Source organism: Gasterosteus aculeatus, chromosome 13 (genome assembly GCF_964276395.1).
Source record: "Gasterosteus aculeatus chromosome 13, fGasAcu3.hap1.1, whole genome shotgun sequence".
Taxonomy (NCBI): Eukaryota; Metazoa; Chordata; class Actinopteri; order Perciformes; family Gasterosteidae; genus Gasterosteus; species Gasterosteus aculeatus.
In genome coordinates this window covers 21252207-21274598 of record NC_135701.1, presented here as the reverse complement: position 1 = coordinate 21274598, position 22392 = coordinate 21252207, and the positions used below count along the sequence as shown (strand labels likewise).

General features: G+C 46.6%; 2 protein-coding genes across 3 annotated transcripts; one reads left to right on the top strand and one right to left on the bottom strand.

The window, feature by feature from the left end:
- The first annotated feature begins 1177 nt into the window (after window positions 1–1177).
- Window positions 1178–16952, top strand: cds1 (CDP-diacylglycerol synthase (phosphatidate cytidylyltransferase) 1). The gene is made up of 13 exons (XM_040195482.2): window positions 1178–1539; window positions 5608–5765; window positions 7934–8030; window positions 8129–8226; window positions 9256–9395; window positions 10370–10428; window positions 11589–11671; window positions 11884–11971; window positions 12441–12509; window positions 12822–12974; window positions 13122–13241; window positions 13564–13667; window positions 13803–16952. Exons 1-13 carry the CDS (start codon window positions 1477–1479, stop codon window positions 13933–13935), a joined length of 1365 nt encoding a protein of 454 aa, XP_040051416.1. The 5' UTR covers window positions 1178–1476; the 3' UTR covers window positions 13936–16952.
- Window positions 16953–17000: 48 nt separating this feature from the next.
- tmem175 (transmembrane protein 175) lies at window positions 17001–22267 on the bottom strand. 2 transcript variants are annotated; one of them, XM_040195481.2, is made up of 10 exons: window positions 21980–22267; window positions 21508–21546; window positions 21321–21418; window positions 21158–21209; window positions 20230–20265; window positions 20073–20156; window positions 19821–19985; window positions 19494–19572; window positions 19122–19257; window positions 17001–18945 (listed from the first exon to the last, which is right to left on the bottom strand). In XM_040195481.2, the coding sequence occupies exons 1-10, from the start codon at window positions 22172–22174 to the stop codon at window positions 18255–18257; spliced, it is 1575 nt and encodes a 524-aa protein (XP_040051415.2). In that variant the 5' UTR covers window positions 22175–22267; the 3' UTR covers window positions 17001–18254. The 2 variants fall into 2 exon arrangements, with proteins under 2 accessions (XP_040051415.2, XP_077942399.1); XM_078086273.1 differs by having other exon boundaries at window positions 21920–22263.
- Between the last annotated feature and the right edge of the window lie 125 nt (window positions 22268–22392).

The window sequence follows — 22392 nt, the reverse complement described above, 5'->3', positions numbered from 1 at the left end:
TCTTCACAATGTGTCTGTTAATCTTTTGTAAATATACAATAATTATATACAAATATGACTAGATATGGAGCACAAAATACAAATATAATTTGTCGACTATGAAACAAAAACATCCTTTCTGATGCAAAATCTAATGAACTCCTAATGGAACCGTTATGGCTCATGTTAATTTTGAAGTAGACCCATTCTGTTATTTAAATTAATGTTATAACTATCAATCTGTCTACGTTCTCAAAGTAATACAAGATACGCGGAAGAAAAATTGCAAATGTAAAACTCTGAATTTGATATTGTGTTTCAGCCCTGGAATTGAACACTAATTTGCCAGATTAATTTACAAAAATACAAATACACTGCAGCATAAACCAGAGCTGGTCGACTCCATTGATTAGAGAGAGAGAGAGGGGGGGGGGGTCCACCACAGCAGCAGCGAACCTGTGTGAAGCTCGACAGAGAAACACAGACTGATACCGGAAACTGAGAAATCTACTTCAAAATAATATCCACTTCTTGCGATAGTGGTACATTTGATGAAACTTTGTAATTGCTCGGCTCGTAATTTCGGAGTGAGATAATAATTTGTACTCCATTAATGTTTCTAATGGCGCTACATAAAATACAAGTTTTAATTGGTAATTATATACGGAAGGAATAAATATCAATTTCTTTTTAATGAGGGACTATTCCTCACAATTAATACTTTTACTTATTAAGCGTATCTTATTCTCCCTTTCCTATGTGCCAATGTGGACGCAGTATTTCACTCTTGCGGTTGTTTGAGTAAAGCTGATTTAACATTATTAAGAAGTTGAGTATGTGACAGCAGCTCAAGTTTTACAAGTTGATAATATTCTATAATCAGCAAAAGATGTCAGATTAGAGAATTGCAGTAAAAAGCACAATATTTCCCCCTGAAATGTAGTTAGTATTTAGGTTACAAGTTTAGTTTAGTTAGTTTCAGCCCACTAAAGAAGATAATTTTATTCAACTTTTAGATTTATTTTACATTACACTGCTTGACATATTACATGGTTTTATTTATATGATTATATTTTGCCTTGGTTACATCTCCCTCGTACTTAATGTATATTCCATGTGTTATAAATGATTCAAAATAAAAGCGATTTCAGTGGTTTTACTCTGAAGGTCTCCACCGGAAGCCGCGCGCTCTTACTTTGTAAAGCTGGACTGCGGTGGGCGGCGCGGATGACCGGGACTGCGGTGATAAACAAATACACGCAGCGCAGAACGTTAGAGGCGAATGCGGCGGTTCGACAGCACCGGCTGACTTTCAGGTGAAGCGACACCGAGCTTTAAAGCCGAAATCCCCGCTAGAAACGCTGGACTTAAATTACCCCCCTCGCCTGGGAAAAAAAACAACAAAACAGGATTTGTTTCCCTCCCTCTCTCTCTCACCCCCCCCGGACTCGGCTTATGTGACACATTAACGTCCCGGCTGAGCGAACCGAGCGGAACATGACGGAGCTGAGGAAGCGAGGCGGAGGAGAACCGGACGGCACCGACAATGTCAGCGACAGGGTGAGACCCGCCGCCGTTAAGGAACAAGTCGGTCCGGTTTTTTTCTGCCGTCGGCGATCCGGTCGAGCTAGCCGAGCTGTCAGTTAGCAGCGGGGCTAATTAAGCTAGTTACTTACGGTTAGCTCGCTAATTAAGCTAGCGGGTCCGCTGCGGGGGGCTGCGGGGGGGGGAGAAGTCCCGCTACGACGGCCACGCAGACGTCCAGCGGGCTTCTGTCCCGGTGGGAGGTTCGCGTCCGCGTCTCGGCCGGGGATGTCACGCGTTCGATGGGGTTGTTTTCCCTCCGCTGGCCTCGTGAAATGGTCCCGTCGGTGTCCCGCTAACTCACGTGTGTCAGCGGGGTCGTCGTCGGCGTGACAGGTGGATCTGTGAGGTTCGATCGGGGCTCCGCGAGGGGCCCTGTCGGTTCGACGTGCGGGGGCTCGCGTGGAAATGAAGGGACACAGATTTATTTTATTCATTGGCTCCGATCACACACCCCCCCCCACCTCTTCATTTGAACCAGTCTCTGCAAACCCGAGATCCCCAAACATCCTCTGATTGCAGCCGCATGGACTTAAATAGACTCTCAGCGCTTGGAGAAACTTGCATTAGTTGAATACAATATGCAATATATTTGTGCTGGAGATCAGATTCCCACTCACACGTGGAACTTCAGAAAAAGCTCTTCAGACACCTTTTCTAGTCTGCTTCCACTCTTGACCATTTCCCTCCATGCTTTACATTCTTCTCCCTTTTGTATCTCCTATCGGTCAGGTCAATAATTCTAAAGTTTGGATTCCTGCTGTACGTAACAAACCATTGTGGATTATCGGTTGATTCATCGGTTAATGAGCAAGACGTTTTCATTTGTTTTTCACCAGCTTCTTAACTATGCAGATAATCGCTTGACCGTGTAAACAACCCATCAGATAAATGGATTACTCAATAGTGCATCTGCCCCTCGGTGTCCCGCTAGACGGCAATGGAGACATTGTTTCAGGTTTTATTGTCAATGGGTCGTGTTCGCCGGCGTTTCTGCCATCAGAACATCATCATCCAGCCTGGAGGCAAAGCCGCCAAAATAATGCATCTAATAAATGATCAGCAGGTGACTTGATAATGGAGGTGCACGCGTTTACAGAGAAGTTACTTCTGTGTGTGTGTTTGGACAGATGCTCGTTTAACTCGTTCCTCCACAGAGCCGACTTTAGATTTCCTTTTGACAGTTTCAAAGCTTGGAGTCGACACCCACCTATCACCCCCCCCCCACCCGTGTAACGTGTGCGCCGTGGTTGAGCAATCCCCGCCGGCCCACTGATCACCGCTCGCTTACAAGGTGTTTTTATAAAACGTCTTGTGTGATTTGGAAACCGTCTAACGTTTTGGACCCTGTTACTTTGTTGTCGTCCCTTCAACGACAGCTCTTGGAAGCTCTTCACGAGGCCCGTCGATGAATACGTGATTTAAACCCCTCACGCCGTGTTTCGTGGTCATTGGGTTCCACTCCTGTCACACATCGTGTCCTCGCGTCGCACAGTTAAAACGGACAAAGAGACGCCTTCTTCAGCAAATCAGTGGATGACGTCTGCGTTTGCTTCGCTCCTCGTCCAGGCGAACCTTCGCTATGAACTTCTCCTAAACACGAATGCTGGTCCCGGTGTCTCCGGGACCAGCTCGTTGTCTTCATTGGGTTGGAACGAGATGACTGCTGCTGATGTTTGTGGGCAAGACTCTGCAAACGGCTCCTGGAAAGCTCCTTGTTGTGACTCGTCTGCCGTGATCCGAGTAAACAGACCCCAGACCCGCTAATGAGCGACTTGCGAGTCCTCGTGGCTTCTCTTATCAACCGCGGCTGCTTGTGATTGGAAGGCGAGTGCCTTCTTTCTTCTTCTGAACCAACACAGCTCCTTTCTTCTTCTTCTTTGTTTTTTAATACCAGAAGGAATGAAACCAATTGGGATCCACCCAAAGGAGGTATGAGCACATGTTGTGTTCTACGTGAGCATCTTCCCCCTTTCTGAACTTGTGTGCGGTCTGCTGCTGGTGACACCTTCTGTTTGTTTTCAGTCCCATCAGTGGTTTAAATGTGGGAGAAATCCAAACTTTATACCCGTTTATCAAATCTTTATGGCACTTTAATGTAGTTTTGTTTTTCCTTCCAAACACGTTCTTCTCTTTAAGTTAATGTCTAAGATCTTCTGCATTGTTGGTGAAGACCATCATGTCGTTTGCGAGTGTCTTTATTTCAAGTGTTGATTACACTAATATCGGTTATTAACGCTCGACTAGTTTGGCTGCGTCACTCGGCTCTGCACAAAAAGCTTCAGCTGTTTGACTGTGAGGTGGGAAGCGGCTTTATCAAAGGCTCATTTGGCGGTTTAATTGACATTCTGACCCGGAAGCAAATAACTCACCAACTGATGTTTAATGTAGAATAAGAATATTTGTAGAATATTTGCGTTGGTTGGACCCCCTGGTATTAAAACATTCATTTTATTTTTCCTCCCGTCTCAATTCAATCACTAATAAATAAATGTGTTGGGAGACAATCAGCAAATCTTTACGATGGCAGTAGTTCGTTTGGAGTCTCTCCTTGATAAAGTTCTTACTGAAACACGGTTATTCATTAACTCGATCGCACGAGCGTGCGGAGAAACTCCGTCACGTGTGCGCGAGGGAAGAGCTCATGAAGCTCGACTGTCTTACTGAATCCAGACTTCAGTTTGTTTGTAAAGATCGGGACAGAAAGCAGGCGTTTAGGCTTCGGCCTTTGACCGGATTGTTGCTGCGTCTTCAGAGACACGGACCGTCGTCTCCTTCAGTCGGGATGTGATTCTTCTTCTTCTGCTTCAATCCGAAGAAGGAAGCATCTCCTCATTAAAACCTGAGTGGAAATCTTCCCTCTTGAGCTCCAGCACCTCAGTGACCCCCGTCCTCCTGGCTAATTACGAGCAGAGACCTCGTTTCTGAAGGAAAAAGCGCTCTGATTTCTAACCCCGATGCTCCAGCCGGGCCGTATTTAGCACCATGAAAGGGAAAGAAGTGTCCAGGAGCCTCTGGAGTGCAAAGAGGAACTTAATCCCCCACGTTGGCTGTGTGAGCTGCGTTTTTTTTAAAAATAGCCTCTTATGGGCAGGAAAGAAGGCGCCGCGTCGCCCGCTCGGTCACCTGCTGGCGCTCACCGGCGTTCTCACCAGGAGCCGCGCGTTCCTCCGTGGGACGCTTTCCCTTTTCTTCCCCCGTGAACCCCTTCTGGACGTGCGACGCGACGTGCTTCCATTTAACATCGCAGCTGAAATAAATTGATCTCGAATGAAGAAAGTGGAACGATAACTGTGGCTGAACCCCCGATGGACGGGCAGAAGAAGCCGCTGACCGGGTTCCACCGACTGCCCTCGGCTGCAGATCCTGCGTCAGTCGACTGGCTCTAAATCCAGATTAAAGATGAATTAACCCCCCACGATAAGACAGCCGACTGTTCACCTGCAGGTCCCTCGTCCTCGGGCCTCCAACCGCCTCCTTTTATGGGCTTCCAGGATGTGGTTTGAATGTGGAATATTTGCAATTATGTCCAGATTCCTTTACAACAGTACATTACTACTACTACTACTACTACTACTACTACATATTATATAGTTCTGAATAAATCTCTGGCTTCCATTAACAAACCTCGACCGCCTTGATGCTTCCTCGTTCGCTCCACCAGTCGGCTGATATCAAAGGCCTGTGAATTCAAAGCCAGTTCATGTCTGCAGCGCAGCGTGAGGAGACTTTCCTTACATTCTCCTCCCAGAGAGAGCAGTGGTCAAAGATTTATCCCTAACGTAACTAGCTGGAATGATTTCTCATCCAGCGTCCGGTTTCTGCTCAGCCAAACTACGTTTTGAGCTTGAGCCGCCGCACGAAACGCCGGACGAGAGAGTCGAGAGTCGAGACTCTCATTTGACTACCTCGACATTAACCCGTCGTTTGCATCTCGGCAGCTCCCTTCTGTGCACACCGCCATTCTCGCTCTACTCGAATGTCAAATCTTAAGTGGTTATTTGAATATCTATTTGTGTGTGTGTGTGTGTGTGTGTCCGGCAGGAGGCCGACGGCGACGAGCGGCTCGGCCTGCAAGGCGACGCGGAGGGAGAATGCGACGGCGACTCCAAAGCGGACACTCCAGATGTTCCGCTCTCCACAGCGGACTCGGACAACACTCCACAGTGCCTGAACAAAGCCCTGGAGGGCCTGCCGCCCAGGTACACACACACACACACACACACACACACACACACACACACACACACACACACACACACACACACACACACACACACACACACACACACACAGCAGAGGCCTGGTCCGCTCTGTCGCACGGCGAGGTGGAGGGCGTCTTGGGTTACAGGTTAAGTAGGTCAACGTGCTCCAGCTCCTCCGTTTTGATGCAAGTGCAGACCGTGCAGGTCAGACTGGGCCTCCCCTCCCGTCTGTCGCGGAACGACTCCCGCGGATGAGCGATCGTCCACGGCGTTGTGCTGCCGGGTTTTTGTTTCGACTCATTTCGGTTGGCGGCAGCACGCCGATCACATGTTTGTGTCAAATACAGAGTCCCTTAGTCAGAAGCCGACTGCGAAGGCGGTAAAGAAAAGCAGTTTCTCAGTTGACGCGCCTACAATTAATCATTGAACTATTACCAGTAACACATAGACGTGTTTCTCGTGGGCCTGAAGATCAAGTTCTGGGAGAGAAAAGGGAGTGCTGGCAACGCTTTGAGGCGGTGAGAAAGAATATTGATATGTCGGCGTGTCATTGGTGGCTTGTAGGAGCGTTAATACAACACAACTTTTACTGGTCATTTCACAGCATTGAAGCAAAGCTTCTGGGGAAAAACAGAGCAAATACTAAAGTAACTCTTTGCGTGGGACACGTGAGGAACAAGGTCCCGTCGCCGTCGGCCTCCTGCCGGACACACACACACACACACACACACACACACACACACACACACACACACACACACACACACACACACACACACACACACACACACACAGACAGATATTCAAATAACCGCTTAAGATTTGACATTCGAGTAGAGCGAGAATGGCGGTGTGCACAGAAGGGAGCTGCCGAGATGCAAACGACGGGTTAATGTCGAGGTAGTCAAATGAGAGTCTCGACTCTCGACTCTCTCGTCCGGCGTTTCGTGCGGCGGCTCGGCCTGCAAGGCGACGCGGAGGGAGAATGCGTCGGCGACTCCAAAGCGGACACTCCAGATGTTCCGCTCTCCACAGCGGACTCTGACAACACTCGTGGGCCTGAAGATCAAGTTCTGGGAGAGAAAAGGGAGTGCTGGCAACGCTTTGAGGCGGTGAGAAAGAATATTGATATGTCGGCGTGTCATTGGTGGCTTGTAGGAGCGTTAATACAACACAACTTTTACTGGTCATTTCACAGCATTGAAGCAAAGCTTCTGGGGAAAAACAGAGCAAATACTAAAGTAACTCTTTGCGTGGGACACGTGAGGAACAAGGTCCCGTCCAATGAGAAGGGGCGGGGCGGGGCGGGGAGGAGGGGGGTGTGACCCAACAGGTGACGGACAGGTCGCAGGACTTAAAAGGCTCACAAGGAGGGCAGAACTAAGCCCGCGTGTCGTCTCTGCTGCTGAGGGGGAGGAAATGGATCACAAGTAGAGAGGCCGACGGGGGAAGATGTAAGATAAGATAAGATATTCATTTATTAGTCCCACACTGGGGAAGTTCACAGATCGCGGCAGCAAAGTGGGCAGTACACAAGACGGCAGCATCATGAAAATTACAAGAATAAAATTAAAGTGAAATAAAAAATTGACGAAGGCAAAGGCCGCACTGAGTACCAGCAGCAGAGGTGAGCAGACGGATGTGGCGAGCAGAAGAGGAGAAAGAGAGGAGCAGACTTTTTGTTTCGATGACGCAGCGGTTTCTCTCCTCCAGTCGTACAGCCGGCTCGCTGCCCCGTTTGGCTCCTGTGCAGCTTTTTAGCCCTTTTTCTCGTTTGTTTTGCCCACAGCAGCAGCAGCAGCAGCATGACTCTTTAGTAACATTGGTCATTTTCCAGTCTAAAAGCCGCGGCTCGATGACTGTATTCTGTCTTTGTTCCTTGCAGCTGTTGGCAAACTGCTTCCTGCAGCTCACCAGCCGCCCCTTCAACTCGCCCAGTCAGCTGATTCAGCCCTGTATATTCCAACGTCATGGCTTTAGAGCTTTATTCAGTTGTATAACAGAGATACAAAGAGGGAGCCAGACACTGAGTCATACTTCTGTCGTGTTCTTTTTGCCGTTTTTCTTTTTTTTTAACTCCTCTCAATTTGAATGACATCTCAAATCAAGTATTAATAAAATGATGAAATATTGATGCAGTAAGTGGAAGTTTCCTGTGTGCGCAGATGGAAGAACTACTGGATACGAGGGGTCCTGTCTTTGGCCATGATTTCAGGCTTCTTCCTCATCATCTACATGGGACCCGTCACTCTGATACTAGTGGTAACTCGCAATGCTTTCATATATTTGTTTTGTAATGAGTGTTGATGCACTGACTCTCTGTTTTCTCGTCGCATTTCTGCTCTCGCCGTCTGCTGTAGGTCATGACCGTCCAAATCAAGTGCTTCCAAGAAATCATCACCATCGGCTACAGAGTGTACCATTCCTACGAGCTGCCCTGGTTCAGGACCCTCAGCTGGTGAGCAGGTCCATCTCACTGCAGCACATGAGCCGATTGTGTGAACGGTTTGCTCTTTTTCAAACCGAACGTTGTATCATTGCCATGTTGGCCGTGAATGCAGAAGTGCGTTGTGTAAGAGTAAATACGTTGGCCCCGGTTCCGTATCAGAACCAGATCAGAGTTTCCCCTTTTCCCTCAACTCTCCTCCAGGAAAACGCTGTCTTTGTCTGCAGGTATTCACAATACTAGACAAAGCGTTTGGTCCTCGGCTCTCACACACACACACACACACACACACCGACAGCTGGTCGGTGCAGCCGGGGTCAAAGATCGCTGTTATGTTGGAAGTAGATGAAAGCTTATTTAAACTTTCCCCAAGGCTTTCCTCATAACGCGCACACACACACACACACACACACACACACACACACACACACAGGTCAATGTACAGCCAGTGTGAAACACAGGAAAACATTCAGTGAGACACGCCTACACACACACACACACATTCTGACCGAAGTTCACACACAGAATCGAGGCCTACCCTCTACCTAAGAAGCCCGCCCCATGTGTGGTTCCTCGGCTCGTCCTCGGAGGAGAACTCTGCTGCTTCCTTAAAAGCGTCTCTGAGACGCGAGGAAAGGAGTCTACTGATCCCGTTGTGTGAACCCGAACCGTATTCAAAATGTGCCTTGAGCATTCTCCTTAAAAAATAAACTCAAAGAAGGATCTTGCAGGAGCTTAAAGGCTATTGGACGGTTCTTTTCAGAGGGGTCTCTGGACCAATGGGATCCTCTGCCTGCTCACGTCCGTTCCAGCTGTAGGTTGCAAGTTGCAAAAAGCGCTGCAGGTGTCACACATTCACATTACTGCTGGTATGAAAAGATTTGATGCAAAATCTAGTATTTCGCATTTGTCATTTTGCTTTGGTTTGTCTTTTACTTTTCCTTATTATAGCCCTTCAGAATAAAAGCCTTTTGTAAACTACAATTTCTCCGCACTTGTAACGAAAAAATAAATCTGATGCCTTCCGTTTGATTACCTCAGGTACTTCCTGATTTGCGTCAACTACTTCTTCTACGGGGAAACCGTTGCGGATTACTTCGGGGCTCTGGTGCAGAGGGAGGAACCCCTGCAGTTCCTGGCGCGCTATCACCGCTTCATCTCCTTCGCCTTGTACCTCGCAGGTGAGCCAATAAAAACAACAACAACACGCGGCCGCTCGTTGGCCCTTCTGCTCCCTCACGTCGACCTTCAACTCTCATTGCTGGGGAGGAAATGGAACAAAGACTGAGCTCATCTGCTCTTTCTAAGGAGCTTTCAGACCTTTTTTTTTTATTGCGCTTGTGAACTGCAGCCAGATGAGCCAATGAAACGAGATGGATCGCTGTACGAATGATTCACTCGTAAGATGTCAATCAAGTAATACGAGGTTCTTCTAACAGCGCAAAGGACCAGACCAAGTCTTTTGTATTTTAAAATTGATACCGTATCTTGAATCTGCTGCTGAATAGGTTCAAAAGATGTCGTAGTTTTGTTTAAATGTGCCATGTGTTTCTCCTCGTGTGGGGTTTCCATTCGTGTCGGTACAGACTGAAATCCACAGTGGAGACATTTAAGATTTAAAAAAGATTTGGTTCATCACACGGCTGTACACGCCGTTAAGAATTTGCATACGTTGTGAATGGTAACGGTAAAATTTCCTGATTGTTCCACGAAAGACTGACGTCACCTCGCCGCGTGAAGCTCACTGCGGAGGGAGGGATCCGTAACGGCGAGCGGCTTTGTGGTGGTAATGGCTGCTGGAGGGACGGTGCGTTTCCCTCTGGGAGGCGTGAAAGGAGCTTCTGTCTCCTCCGTCCGAGTCGAACACAACTCTCCCTCAGTGCTGCTGACATTCTCTCCCCCCCCCCGACCCCCTGACCCCCCCGTGTCTAATAACATAAGATCTGAATTGTCGAACTCTCTTCAGGCTCCCCCAGATGTTTGTTTGTGGAACAGAATACTGAACAGTTCAGGCCGGGGCATGCTGCCCCCCCCCCCCCCCCCCCCCCTCCCCATGCAGAGGACAGCAAACAGTGTTCATGTGGTTGATTTTTTTCTTTTTTTAATCTGCAGTATATTTTGTTTAACTGACAGCATGTTGTCTACTCTTTCACAGGTTTCTGCATGTTTGTGCTGAGTTTAGTGAAGAAACATTACCGCCTGCAGTTTTATATGGTGTGTATCCGCCAAGTAACCTCCTCCTCCTCCTCCTCCTCTTCTTCCTGTCCATCTCTTTGGTTCGCTTCTTACCTCCTAAATCGTCCATCACTCGCTCGTCGGCTGTTGTGAAACTAGCACATCAGTATGTCAAATGTGATTGATAAACGTCACTGAAAAGTGTCTTTACAAACTCTCGGCCTGATGTGGAAAAGCCAAATAAAACATCTAAACGGGTTAAAAATCTTTAAAGGGGTCAGCAGGCAGTTTGTAAAGTAGGACATTAAGATCAAATGTGCTGAGCACTAAAGTATAAGACCTCCTTAAAATCACTAAAAGTGGAGCCAAAATTAATCATCATCATAATTCTACTGCCAATTGTTACCATCTGAGATTTGGTAAAAACGAGATTCGTGATTTTTGGCATTTGTGGCAGCTAGCGAACATTAGCATTGCAGCACTGCTAGCAGGAGCTTCTATTCAGTTACATCGTGATGCGTTCAGGGTCTGTTCAGTAATAACTAGAAAGCGGCAAAGAAAAGTTTTCAAATTCACTTTGGTAAACTGTATTTTTTGGAGATAATAAAATATTATTTCAGAATAATTATGAACTTGTGCTCTAAGCCACTTATAATACATCAAATCAAATATGGGAATATAAGAAATCTGGAGGTTGCTGTAGCATAAATAAACAACACCATCTAAATCAGCCGATATGGTTCATCATGGATCAGTGATCTCTAAAAGTTATATTAGCTCTGCATAAGCTGAATATTTGCTGAACGTATCCGTTGGTTCTGGGATCTGTTCGTATTATATAATAGATTATAGTCTCTATAATAATGGAGTGAGGCCCTTCATCAGCTGGAACACTCATCACTTGTTATCATTTTTAAGTCCTAATCCTCTTGTTGCATGCAACAAACTTCACAAAATTATTGTTTTTTAAAAATACCCATCAAATTTCACATTCACGCCTCAAATATCCGACAAACTTGTTGTTTTTTTCCCCTCCTGCTGCCTGCTCCTCTCTCACGTCACACCTTTCCTGTCTGCGTCGCCCCCCCCCCCCCCCCTCGTACGTTCCAGCCTGCTGTGCTTCCTGACTCGCGGGCGGCCTCGTTCCCGTTCAGTGACACTGTGGTGTTTTGTGTCTTTTTGTGTTTTTGCCATTCCAGTTTGCGTGGACCCATGTGACGCTGTTGATTGTGGTGACTCAGTCGCACCTTGTCATTCAGAACCTGTTTGAAGGGATGATCTGGTAAGCAGCACACGGACCTCCTTGTCTCTGACTCCTTGTGCCGCTTTTAGATTTATTCGAGGGGCACTTCATTGATATAGACACTCACAAAATTCCTAACACAATCGTTTTCATGCATTTATTTTCTTTCCTGTAGGGATCTACATTTTAAGCCAGAGACAAACGTGATCGGATTTTAAGCTGCGGTTGTGGACATTCGTTTTTGTTTCCAGGTTCATCGTCCCGATCTCCATCGTCATCTGCAATGACATCATGGCCTACCTGTTTGGCTTCTTCTTCGGGAGGACTCCGCTGATCAAGGTGAACGTCGCGCCGCGTTGTTTTTGATTTGCAGCTGCATGAACAGAACGTGTGAACAACCCGTCGAGGACATTTCTCTTGACCCTCACGGAAACGCGTTTCTTCTTGTGAGGGCTGTTTGAGTAGAAGGTCGGTGGGGGAGTGAAGCTAGATCTCAGATGCAGAGTTGGGTATTAAAAAGAGTTCATCCTTCCTGTTCGGGATTATGTTTGTATCAATAATGAGATCTTGTTTTTTTTTTTTTAATCTACTTTTAAAACGTCTCATCAAGTTCAGACATAAAAGTTTTTCATCTCCGGAATTTACTGCAGTATAAAACTTCTTTTTGCACCGTAGGGGGCTTTAGGAAGCGCTTGATTTGATGTACAGGAGTGTTTCCTCTGAGCCGAGCACCAATTTTACTGTTTGTTAATGGTGGCGCATTCATTCATTCATTCATCCTCTGCCTCCCCCATCTCCCTCCCTCCAGCTCTCACCCAAGAAGACCTGGGAGGGCTTCATCGGAGGGTTCTTTGCCACGGTGGTCTTTGGCTTCATGGTGAGTGGCCTTTTATTTGCCTTCACTCGCATGTGACCACAGGATGCGTCGTTGTGGCTGTCGGCCGTTTTCCACTCAGCCAGTCGGAGGTTACGCAACGCTCCAGTCACACGGCCTCCGGCTTCCGTTTCAACGGAGAATCTCTGTTGGATTTAATTTCTTTTCATTTAATCACGCTGCAGCATCTCGACACACGCGCACCACCTTCACTGTCATTGTTGTTGTTTTTTCGGAGCGTTCAGCCGCTGGAAATGTCCCAGTTTTGTACTCCGTGTTTTAAGTGTTGTCCTTCTTGTTTGTTCGACCCGTCAGCTGGCCTACCTGCTGTCTCAGTTCCAGTACTTTGTGTGTCCTGTGGCCGTCAACAGTGAGACCAACGGGTTCACAGTCGAGTGCGAGCCGTCGGAGATCTTTGTGATGCGCGAGTACACGCTTCCTGCCGTGGTGCAGAATATGCTGACATGGGTAAGTCTTATAAACGTGTGCAGCCACGAAACACCATTCAAAATATGAGCTATGTTCTAAAATGCATACTTATCCTATCAAAGCTTATTAAAAGTGATCTGTTGTAGCATCATACTGTTAAACGCGTGTGCTGGTCTCTCCGTTTAGAAAACGGTGAAGCTGTACCCCTTCCAGATCCACAGCATCTTCCTCTCGGCCTTCGGCTCCCTCATCGGGCCTTTCGGCGGCTTCTTTGCCAGCGGCTTCAAGCGAGCCTTCAAAATCAAAGTAAGGAACACGACTCTCCTCCTCTGCCGTGAGACAATCTGGCCCAAAACATCCTGCCTTTTACTTTCCTACTACTTTTGCCATTTTCAACTGGTGAGTAAACTCCCCAAACTGACTCGAGACCACGGCGGTTATTTTAAGGAGATCTGAATGCTTCGGGAACTGGTTGGACCTCTTTGACTGCTGGGCTTTTGTCTTTTAACCCGCTGAGCGGCGCCACCAGAGAAGAAGAGGAGGAGCTCAGATCGTAGGGCGATTTCCACGTAGCGCCTGCAGCATGTCGCCCCGCTGTGGTGTAACGACGCCTCTCCCTCTCCTGCAGGACTTTGCCAACACCATCCCCGGCCACGGAGGCATCATGGATCGCTTCGACTGCCAGTACCTGATGGCCACCTTCACGCACGTCTACATCGGCAGCTTCATCCGGTAAGAGGAGCTACGGTGAAATCAGAGGAATGTGCCCTTCAGTTTCCTCACTCGCGCTCCACGTGCTCCAATTTCTCATGCATGTTGTAAGTTGCGTCAAACCGCGCGTGTCCTCACGCGCGCGTTGTGTTGCAGAGGGCCGAACCCCAGCAAAGTGCTGCAGCAGCTGCTGATGCTTCGGCCGGACCAGCAGCTCGGCATCTTCCGCACGCTGCACTCGCAGCTGAGGGAGAGGGGCATGCTGCCCCCCCCCGCGGCACAGGCCTAACTGGGGGGGGGGGGGGGGGGGAGGTCACGAAGCTTCGCGGGCCGACGAGAGTGTGTGTGAGTCTTTGTGCGTGATTTAGTTCCAGCATGTACACACACACAGACACACACACACTTTTTTTTAAGTTTGGCGCCAACTTCCGACCAGCTGAACATCACGTCTTTGAACCCGAGGCGACTGCATGGAAAATCCTCGCAGTGACACAAAAAACCTACACAACAACAACAACATGGCGTCTTCCTTCTCCACTCGGACCGGACAAGAACTTCTCTTCTCGAGCGGGCGGGCGAGCCGCCCGTCTGAAAGCCAACGGACTGAAGAAGCGTGTCGCCGGGCTCTGCGGCGCCCTGCAGGGAGCCGGATGTGCGTTTCTTTTTCTTTCTTTTTTTGTTTTAAACGAGCTTTTACCAGCGTGAACCGTTGAGATTTGTCTCTCCGGGGCGAAGCGATGATGCAGCAGGTTGTCGGGGAGGCTGCAGACACTGTTTTCTATCCCTTTGGCTCTATTTGCATTACAAACATGTAGCACGGAGACGAGCTGTCGGCTTTTTAGGTCTCTGGATGTGAAACCGCGCGAGCCGGCTGACTCCAGGCACGTTAACGCAGAAACCAGCGCACAAGCCCCCGCGTTAATGTACTGTACATACATATAGTGAGGATATTTAACTGAACAAATACCTAATGCATAGAATAACTACTCGTGTGACCTGCTGGGGCGGGGACCCTTTGAAGCTATGAATAATGATATGCAAAAGTAGAGATGTAACCCGTGGCTAGTTTGCCTTTAGCATGAACACTATAGATTTTTACCAAACGGGGGCGGAGGAGTTGCTGCTGACTTGGAGGGTTTTTCCAGGTGAACTTACAGGACTTAAAGGAATAGTTTGACGTTTGGAAAATGTGATTTTCATTTATCATGGGTGATAATTAGTTGGCAGTAACGGGGCACCTGTAGAAGTCACGAGTGGACAGCGATCATTATTTAAATGATCAGACCTCAGTGTGCCAGTAAAGTGACTGAAAAATCTGAGAGAAAATGTCATTCCGTCTCTTCCCTCTACAATTGATTCGCCCCCCGTCGATGCCACATTTTGGTGTTAAAGCTTCAATGGCTTTAAAATATTTTAGGAAAGAAATCTATAACTTGGTTGTTTTTTGTTAAAGAGAGATTAGATAATTAAGTTAATAAAGAAGAACTTTATTTATTCGTATATAATGAAGCTGTAAATCTGCAAGGGAACATTTTTTTTGTTTGTAACATAATACCCCGTCCCCAAATGCTTCCTGCATCGTACTCACAGGGCACAGCAGTAGTTTTGTGTGTATGCGGATGAAGCTAAGCTAAGCTAAGCTAAGCTAACGGCTGGCTAGCTCGCGCGGTGTAGAAAACCCCATTTCCCAAAATGCTGAACTATTCCTTCGAGAGAAATGTGCTTCCTTTAACAATTTATCCAATGATTTCGGTTGCACTGTAGCGGTTAGAAGTGTGTGGGACGGGGGGCCGGGGGCCGAGGGGCCGGGGGGCCGAGGGGCCGAGGGGCCGGGGCCGGTTAGAGGAGGCGGTTGCATCAAACCACTCCGAAGGTTTCCTCATCCTCGGATTCAATGTTTGTCAAACTGTTTAAAAAAAAAAAAACGTACTATTTTTTAAAAGTCTCCTTTATGCATTAAATCACTGTTAAATTATTATATTTTGAATGTAGTTTTAAGATGTGATCACTGACGTCAGACCGGAGGACGTTTCAGCATAGACACCAACATGTGTGTTCACACACTTCTCTGAGTAGAGATACAAACCTGGTGGACGGCGGTTTATTTAATATCATATGCAAGACGTAGTTAGATTCCGTTCTGTAGAATGTGTGTTGGATCATCGACTGGAACCAGAAACCGTGGAAACGCGCCACGGGAAACGTTCACCAACGCACTGATTAACACTGAAGAAAAGCTCTTTGTTTCTGGAATATGAAAGAATGACCCACGAGGTTTCACTCCGATCCTTCCTGCAGGCACTGACGGAGTTCTCATTCCTCTGTCCTCCTCGTTCATTTTAGGGTGTTTTTTCTTTGCTGGGACCAGCTGTATTGTACTGTACAAATACATATATATAATATATATATATATATAATTACTACACAGACTGAAGCAATCTGACCAAAACAGCTGATGGTCAAATTATGTATGCGCATAAATCCATATATTTTATTTAGGTTTTGTGGGGAGTCGTAAGTGTGCCGCTGGAATAATTAAAACTACTATGAAGTGCTTTTAAAAAAGCTTGCAAAAAGAGAAAATACTAAAAGTAATCATGTTCTTGGTGATTAAAAGCATTTAAAAAAAATTAACATTTTCCTCTTTACGTTTCATTTTATGATTACTTAGTTGAATTGAATTTAAATAATTTTCAGTCATTAGGTTTACACTAAGATTGATGAATAAATTACTTGATTATTAAAATAGTTGCTGATGATCATTGATCAACTTATTGTTTCAGCTCGAGTTGGACACTCCTGCAAACCGGATAACAAAAGTACAATTTTTAAAATACTTCTGGTGGTCTTTTTTCTAAAAAGCACTATTGATGAATTGTTTAATATTGGTATTATACTAAGTGTATTATTCCATTGGTGCATTTAAGACTCCAATTTTAAAGAAATAGTTCAAATTAGACCAAAGTTGTGTGAACAAATTTATATTTTTACTCTTTGTGAAAGTACACAAACGTCAACAAAGGAAAGAAAAAGGTGATTTTTTTTATTTTCTTTTGCCCAAATGTCAGATGTTTGGTCGCTTATCGTGTAATTTATCATTTTGTGTTTGTTTTGTTTCTGCTTCGAGCCGAAATGTTTTCTTGTGAAAATCGATCGCTTTTGAAGCGGAAAAGATGGAATAAAGAAGTATTTTGTTATTAAAGGGGCAACACAGTCATGTATAAACCACATATTGATATCTATTTAGGGATACGGCAAAGCTGTTTACTGTACGGAGGTGAATAAAGTTTTTCTTTTAAAATCTTGTACTTTTGTTCACTGTGTTTTTATAATGACAAGATGGAGAATTCGTTCACATTTAAGAAATGACTTTAGATTTATTCATAAAACAAACATCAACAGTTTGGGATTTGACATTAAAGAAATCATTTTGCAAAGAAAAGCTTGTCAATACAAATCTGTCAAAGGGAGGATTTTAATTAGGTGAAAATGTCAGACAATCTTAACTTTACAAATCAGGTACACGTAAATAAACACAAACGTCTGTCAATTCATCTTCAACAGAATAAACGTGACAAACTAAAATAATGCCCACTCACAACATCTGGGGTCTTAAATCGTGCTGAAGCCTTTTTAACAGACAGTGACAGAAATGATTTACAAACCTGTAAAAAAATGATTCATGTTTTATTCTGATCTTAATATCATGTGATCATTTTAGTTGACATAAATCACCACTGACATTTAAATCAACAGACACGCAGACAGACTGGCCCTACGTACATATAAACATATAACATGCTATCAGAAGATAACTAATGTAAAAAAGTCAAAGCGTGGACCACGGAAGCCCTGAGAGGCAAAAGTAAAGGATCCGTTTACATTTCTCTCTGAACAAAAAGGGGAATTTGTGTGTTAGCGGTTAATCTGTAGTAAAGCAAAAAGAAGGCTCTTTGCCTCTTGTAAAATAATTACAACTAAAAACACTTTACCAACCAAAACGTTTCTTTCCCGCCATTGTTTTCAGAATAAAAGGACATTTTCAGAAGTGCAATTTTATGGCCGTACCCGTTGTGTTAAATGTTTAAAGTGCATTTACCCAACAGACTGGTCGTCTACAACATTTACATTTGCACAAAAAAAGAGACAAACTTGATACAAGCAAACGTTCCTTAAAATTTAAATACTTCTGCTCTTGTGTATTATTTTTCAGCAACATGTGAAACAAATTATCTCTCAAAGAAAAAATGAATAAAGACGAAATTAAAACGGTTGGACGGACTATTCGTCTTACGCTTTTAAACTGTCATTATGAAATCCTGTGAGGTCAAACTGATGACCTCACAGGACATAAAACAGAAAATAGCTCTAATGTTTCTGCTCTTCCTGCTTTGAAATCTCATGCTTTGGTCATTTCAAACCTCGGATCTTTTCTTATTTGCTGATCAAAACTAGCATTTTCACATTATATTGGTCCGTTTCCCGCCGTCCCTTATCTGTCTCACCAATCCCAGTTTCACTGCTTCCATTCGACTCTCACTTTACTTACTTACAGTAACTCTGAGGCGAGCGTCTCAGCAGCATCGTGGCTCCTCCCCTTAAAGCCGGCTAAGTGACTAAAGTGTTGAACGGCACTCTCGCCTCCTCCTCCTCCTCCTCCTCCTCCCCCTCCTCCCCCCCCGCGGCCCTCGGGTCCGGCCCATCGGGACAGAAAAGCAGCCGGAGCAAAGCCACCCCGACGCGCACCAGCAGCCTCAGCACCAGAAAGGCAACGGGCACCGTGATCTCCATCAGGTGGAAGATGGCGGCGCTGAATCTGCTCAGAACGCAGGTGAGGAAGAAGGTGCCCAGGGCCACGCAGGGGTACAGGGACAGCTTGGCCAGCATGAACACGTGCTCGCGTCCGCCGTACCTCACGTACGGGTGCAGGGTTTCCCGCTCGCCGCGCAGGGCGACCACCCAGATGGTGAGCTGGAAGATGCCGGCGAAGAAGATGATGACGCAGCTGATCTGGATGGCCTCCAGCTCGTTGCGCGAGTCGGGCGGGAACTCGTGCGTCAGCTGGTAGGCCAGCGGCAGCCCTCCCACGAACGCCAGCGAGAAGGTGTTCAGCAGGCCCATGAGGCGCGTCGTCTGGGTGACGTGGAGGAAGAGCGAGTGGTGCGCGAACCAGAGGAGGCCCACGGTGGCGAAGGAGCCGAAGTAGGCGAGGTACTCCGGGCCGTAGACCCGCAGCGCCGCCGTCAGGCTGCCGCCGAACTGCTCCCGCACCACGGTGGGGTCCGGGACGTTGTCCTCGCTGAGGGGAAGCAACCGGATTTTTTTTTTTAAACATGCACCGCGCCATGAAGTGAACACGTGATGGTGGTCTCGTTACGCGTGATGGTGGGGGTCCCCTGCACAGCTCGGCGCTTCTGCCTTCTTACCTGCATTCGCGCCGCGTCTACCTGCTGGAGGGAATGAAGGGAAACGCACCATATGTCCAGGATGAGAAGCGTCGCCACGATGGCGTAGACTCCATCGCTGAAAGCCTCCACCCGGTCCTTGCTGAGGGGCTCGTCGGGCAGGTAGGTGTAAAACAACACGGAGTCCGGACTCTCCTGCACTGGACCTGGAACGTCCCAGGATTTTGGTTTGTGTTTTTTTTTTAAAATGCGATGCACATGCAGCGCGCTGACCAGCAGGGGGCGACTCCTCTGGTCCTACACAAGTCTATGGCTTTATTCCCTCAGTGAACGTCGTAAAACGGGAGTTCGTTGGTCTCAATCTCAGGCCACAGAACCAACGGTCTCCTTCTCATAAACTACGGTCACGTGACGGGAGTCGTTGAAAAAACGGGGCTCTCACCGATTGCTTTGCTGCGACACCACTTCAGAGACTGGGAGACGTACGGCAGGAAGATGACGACCGCCAGCAGCGCGTAGGACTGAGGGACGAAAAGGTTCATTCATCCTTAACGTGCCACGTATGAGGAGATGGAGAGATGCCTCAAAGCCTCCAGCCATCTGCCTAAATAAAGCATCTTCAAACTGGCTTTTATCATAATAAACATGTCAATCTGTGAGTTACGTCTCATGAGATCACCCAATTCTCAAGAATTTGAAGAAATTCCCTCCATGTTCCTTCACCAGAGAAGAACCAGACACCCAAAAGAAAAAACAAAACGCGGCGTACCAGCTGGAAGAAGATGAAAGAGAAGACGCTGGCGAAGAAGCACATGATGGGAACCCGCATGATGACTTTGAGGATGTGGTGCTTGTAGAAGGTTCGGTTCTCCGAGATCTGGATCTGCTCGTTGAGCAGGAAGGGCCGGCCGAAGGCGTACAGCACGATCCCCGCCTGCGGAGAGACGAGGAGCGCAGGGCTGAGATCACGCCCAGCGAGAGGACAGTAGGTAGGAAATGAAACCCCCTCTGACGGGCTCACCTGGATGACGCCCATCAGCATCACGCAGCCGCAAAAGAGTAGAATCCCCAGGACGTTCTCGGGGAAGGCCGCCATCAGAGAGAACTGCGGAGAAACGGAGCTCGGGTGAGCCGACCTTTATCCGTGCGATCGATCGGGCGCCTTTTCAGGAACTCACCGTGTACGGCAGGAAGGTGATCAGCATCATGCAGGCCTGAAACCACAAGCAGAACTTCAGATCAGGAAAGAAGGTTTTTCTTCATATTTTAGGTCGTCACCACCAGAAAGAATGGATATATTTGTTTTATTGGTTCGATAAATGTAATTAACGATGCTGTGGGTCTGTTCCTTTCATACAGGTTGCGTTTAGAAAGAGAGAAAGAAAATGGTGGAAATAAAAGTAGTTGAAAAAAGTCCACAAATATTAGGTTGATAAATGTCAGGAAAAAAAATATGTAATAATGAAAAATGTAATTAAAAAAAAGTTTTTTAGAAATTTGGCTAAAAACGTCATATAAAAAATCATAAAACTATAAAAGTAAAAAAATGTTATGTTGAAAAATCTCATGGAAAAAAAGCCAAAAAGTTCAAATATGTTAAAATTGAAAAAAATTGATAATTTTTTATTATTAGGTCAGAAAATATTATTAGGTCAGAAAATAGATCTGTTTGGTTGATAGTTTGGGTTTTACAACCTGTAATTGTTAACTTTTGGACTTCTATAAATGTTTTGATCACATGAGTAAGAAGCATCCGGTCATATCATTATAATATTATTGTATGTTTCTAACAAAGCTTTTAACTATCTGGTGCAGCTTTATTTTAAGTAAACAGCACTGAAAATAGGATTTTCTTGTATGCTTACCGGGTAAAAACTACAGATTACAACTATTTTGTTGAGTGTTAATTCTGATGTAATTGTGTAAGAATACATTCTAAAACAAATATGAGAATCAAAGCTAACAAACACAACAACCGCAGCCGATCAAATTATACAAATTGTAAATCTGAGACGCAATAAGCAGATTAAGACAAGACTGCAGACTGATTTCCATAAACCCCTTTTTGTTTTTCAAAGATGTAATTAAACACGCGGTGATACTCACGAGGTTCAGCAGCGCGAGGCAGTCATCGATGCGAACAATGACTTGAAACAACCTGCGAAATTCACCACCGAGAGACGAGCACGAGGGGAGTCACCTTAAAGCGTCTGCAGCACCCTCATAGTAATAAAAATGATGAGGGGTGGTGATGACAGTGGTAACTCACCTGATGTGAGCGGCCCACGCGACAGTCACAATCAGGAACGTCATCAAGTAAACGGCGATCTTTGTGGTCAGCAGGAGCTGGACACTCTCCCTCAACTCCTGCAAACGTGTTCATAACACGTCGTTATTATCCCCACAACTCTGTTATTACCGTCTTATTACACAGCTCTCACTGCGTCCGTCTTCACCTCATTGTTTCCCATCTTGGTGTGAGCAACGGGTAATATCTGTGAATAAAAACAGAGAGGTGTCAGACGTTAAACATCTGTACAGATGTGTGGTTTCAAGCAGACCAGTAAGCCTGTTGTCTAAATGCTGAAGGGACAGTTTACCCCACGTGAACAATGTACTCCTTTAGTGCTACTTATCAATGTAGGCTGTTAGTTGTGGAGATACTGGCTGTAGAAATGTCTGCCTTCTCTCTAATATGAATGGATATGTTATGAATGTTATTCTAGATAATCATCGGTTGTTAAAAAGCATTAAAAGGCTCGTGTCTCTTTGGCTTCCTGCGAGATAACCAACGACACATTGATGATATCTTGTGTTAAAGTTCCCACTGAGGTAAATTGCACGTTGCCCCCAATTCTCCTACGAGACCCTGAACTCGGTGGACACCGGTGACGTTACTGGTCCCCCGATCGGCTGCGTGTGTCGCACCATGACGGTGGCGATGATGGAGATGAGCGCGTCGCTGTAGGCCAGCAGCCGGTGGGAGGACTGCGTGCCTCCCTCCCGGTCGGACGGGGCCACGCTGCCCGGGCGCGAGGGGGCGGCGCGGCTCCTCGCGCCCTCCTTCTCCATCTCCTCCTCGACGTGGTGCTCGATGATCTCGCAGTCGGCGGTGTCCGCCATCGTGGAAGACGCGGCGGCGGCGGCGGGGACCCACGCAGCCGGAGGACTGTTTGCAAACAAACCCGGCAGCTGACTCGGGGGGCGGGGCAACCGGAAGCGGCCGCTGGGTTGATTTCCGGTTTTCAGCAGAGATCGTTGGTTTGAGAGAGACGCACCACGCGGCGCTTTAAAACGTGGAGCGTATTTCTTTCTCCTTTTCTTTGGTGAATTTTATTGTT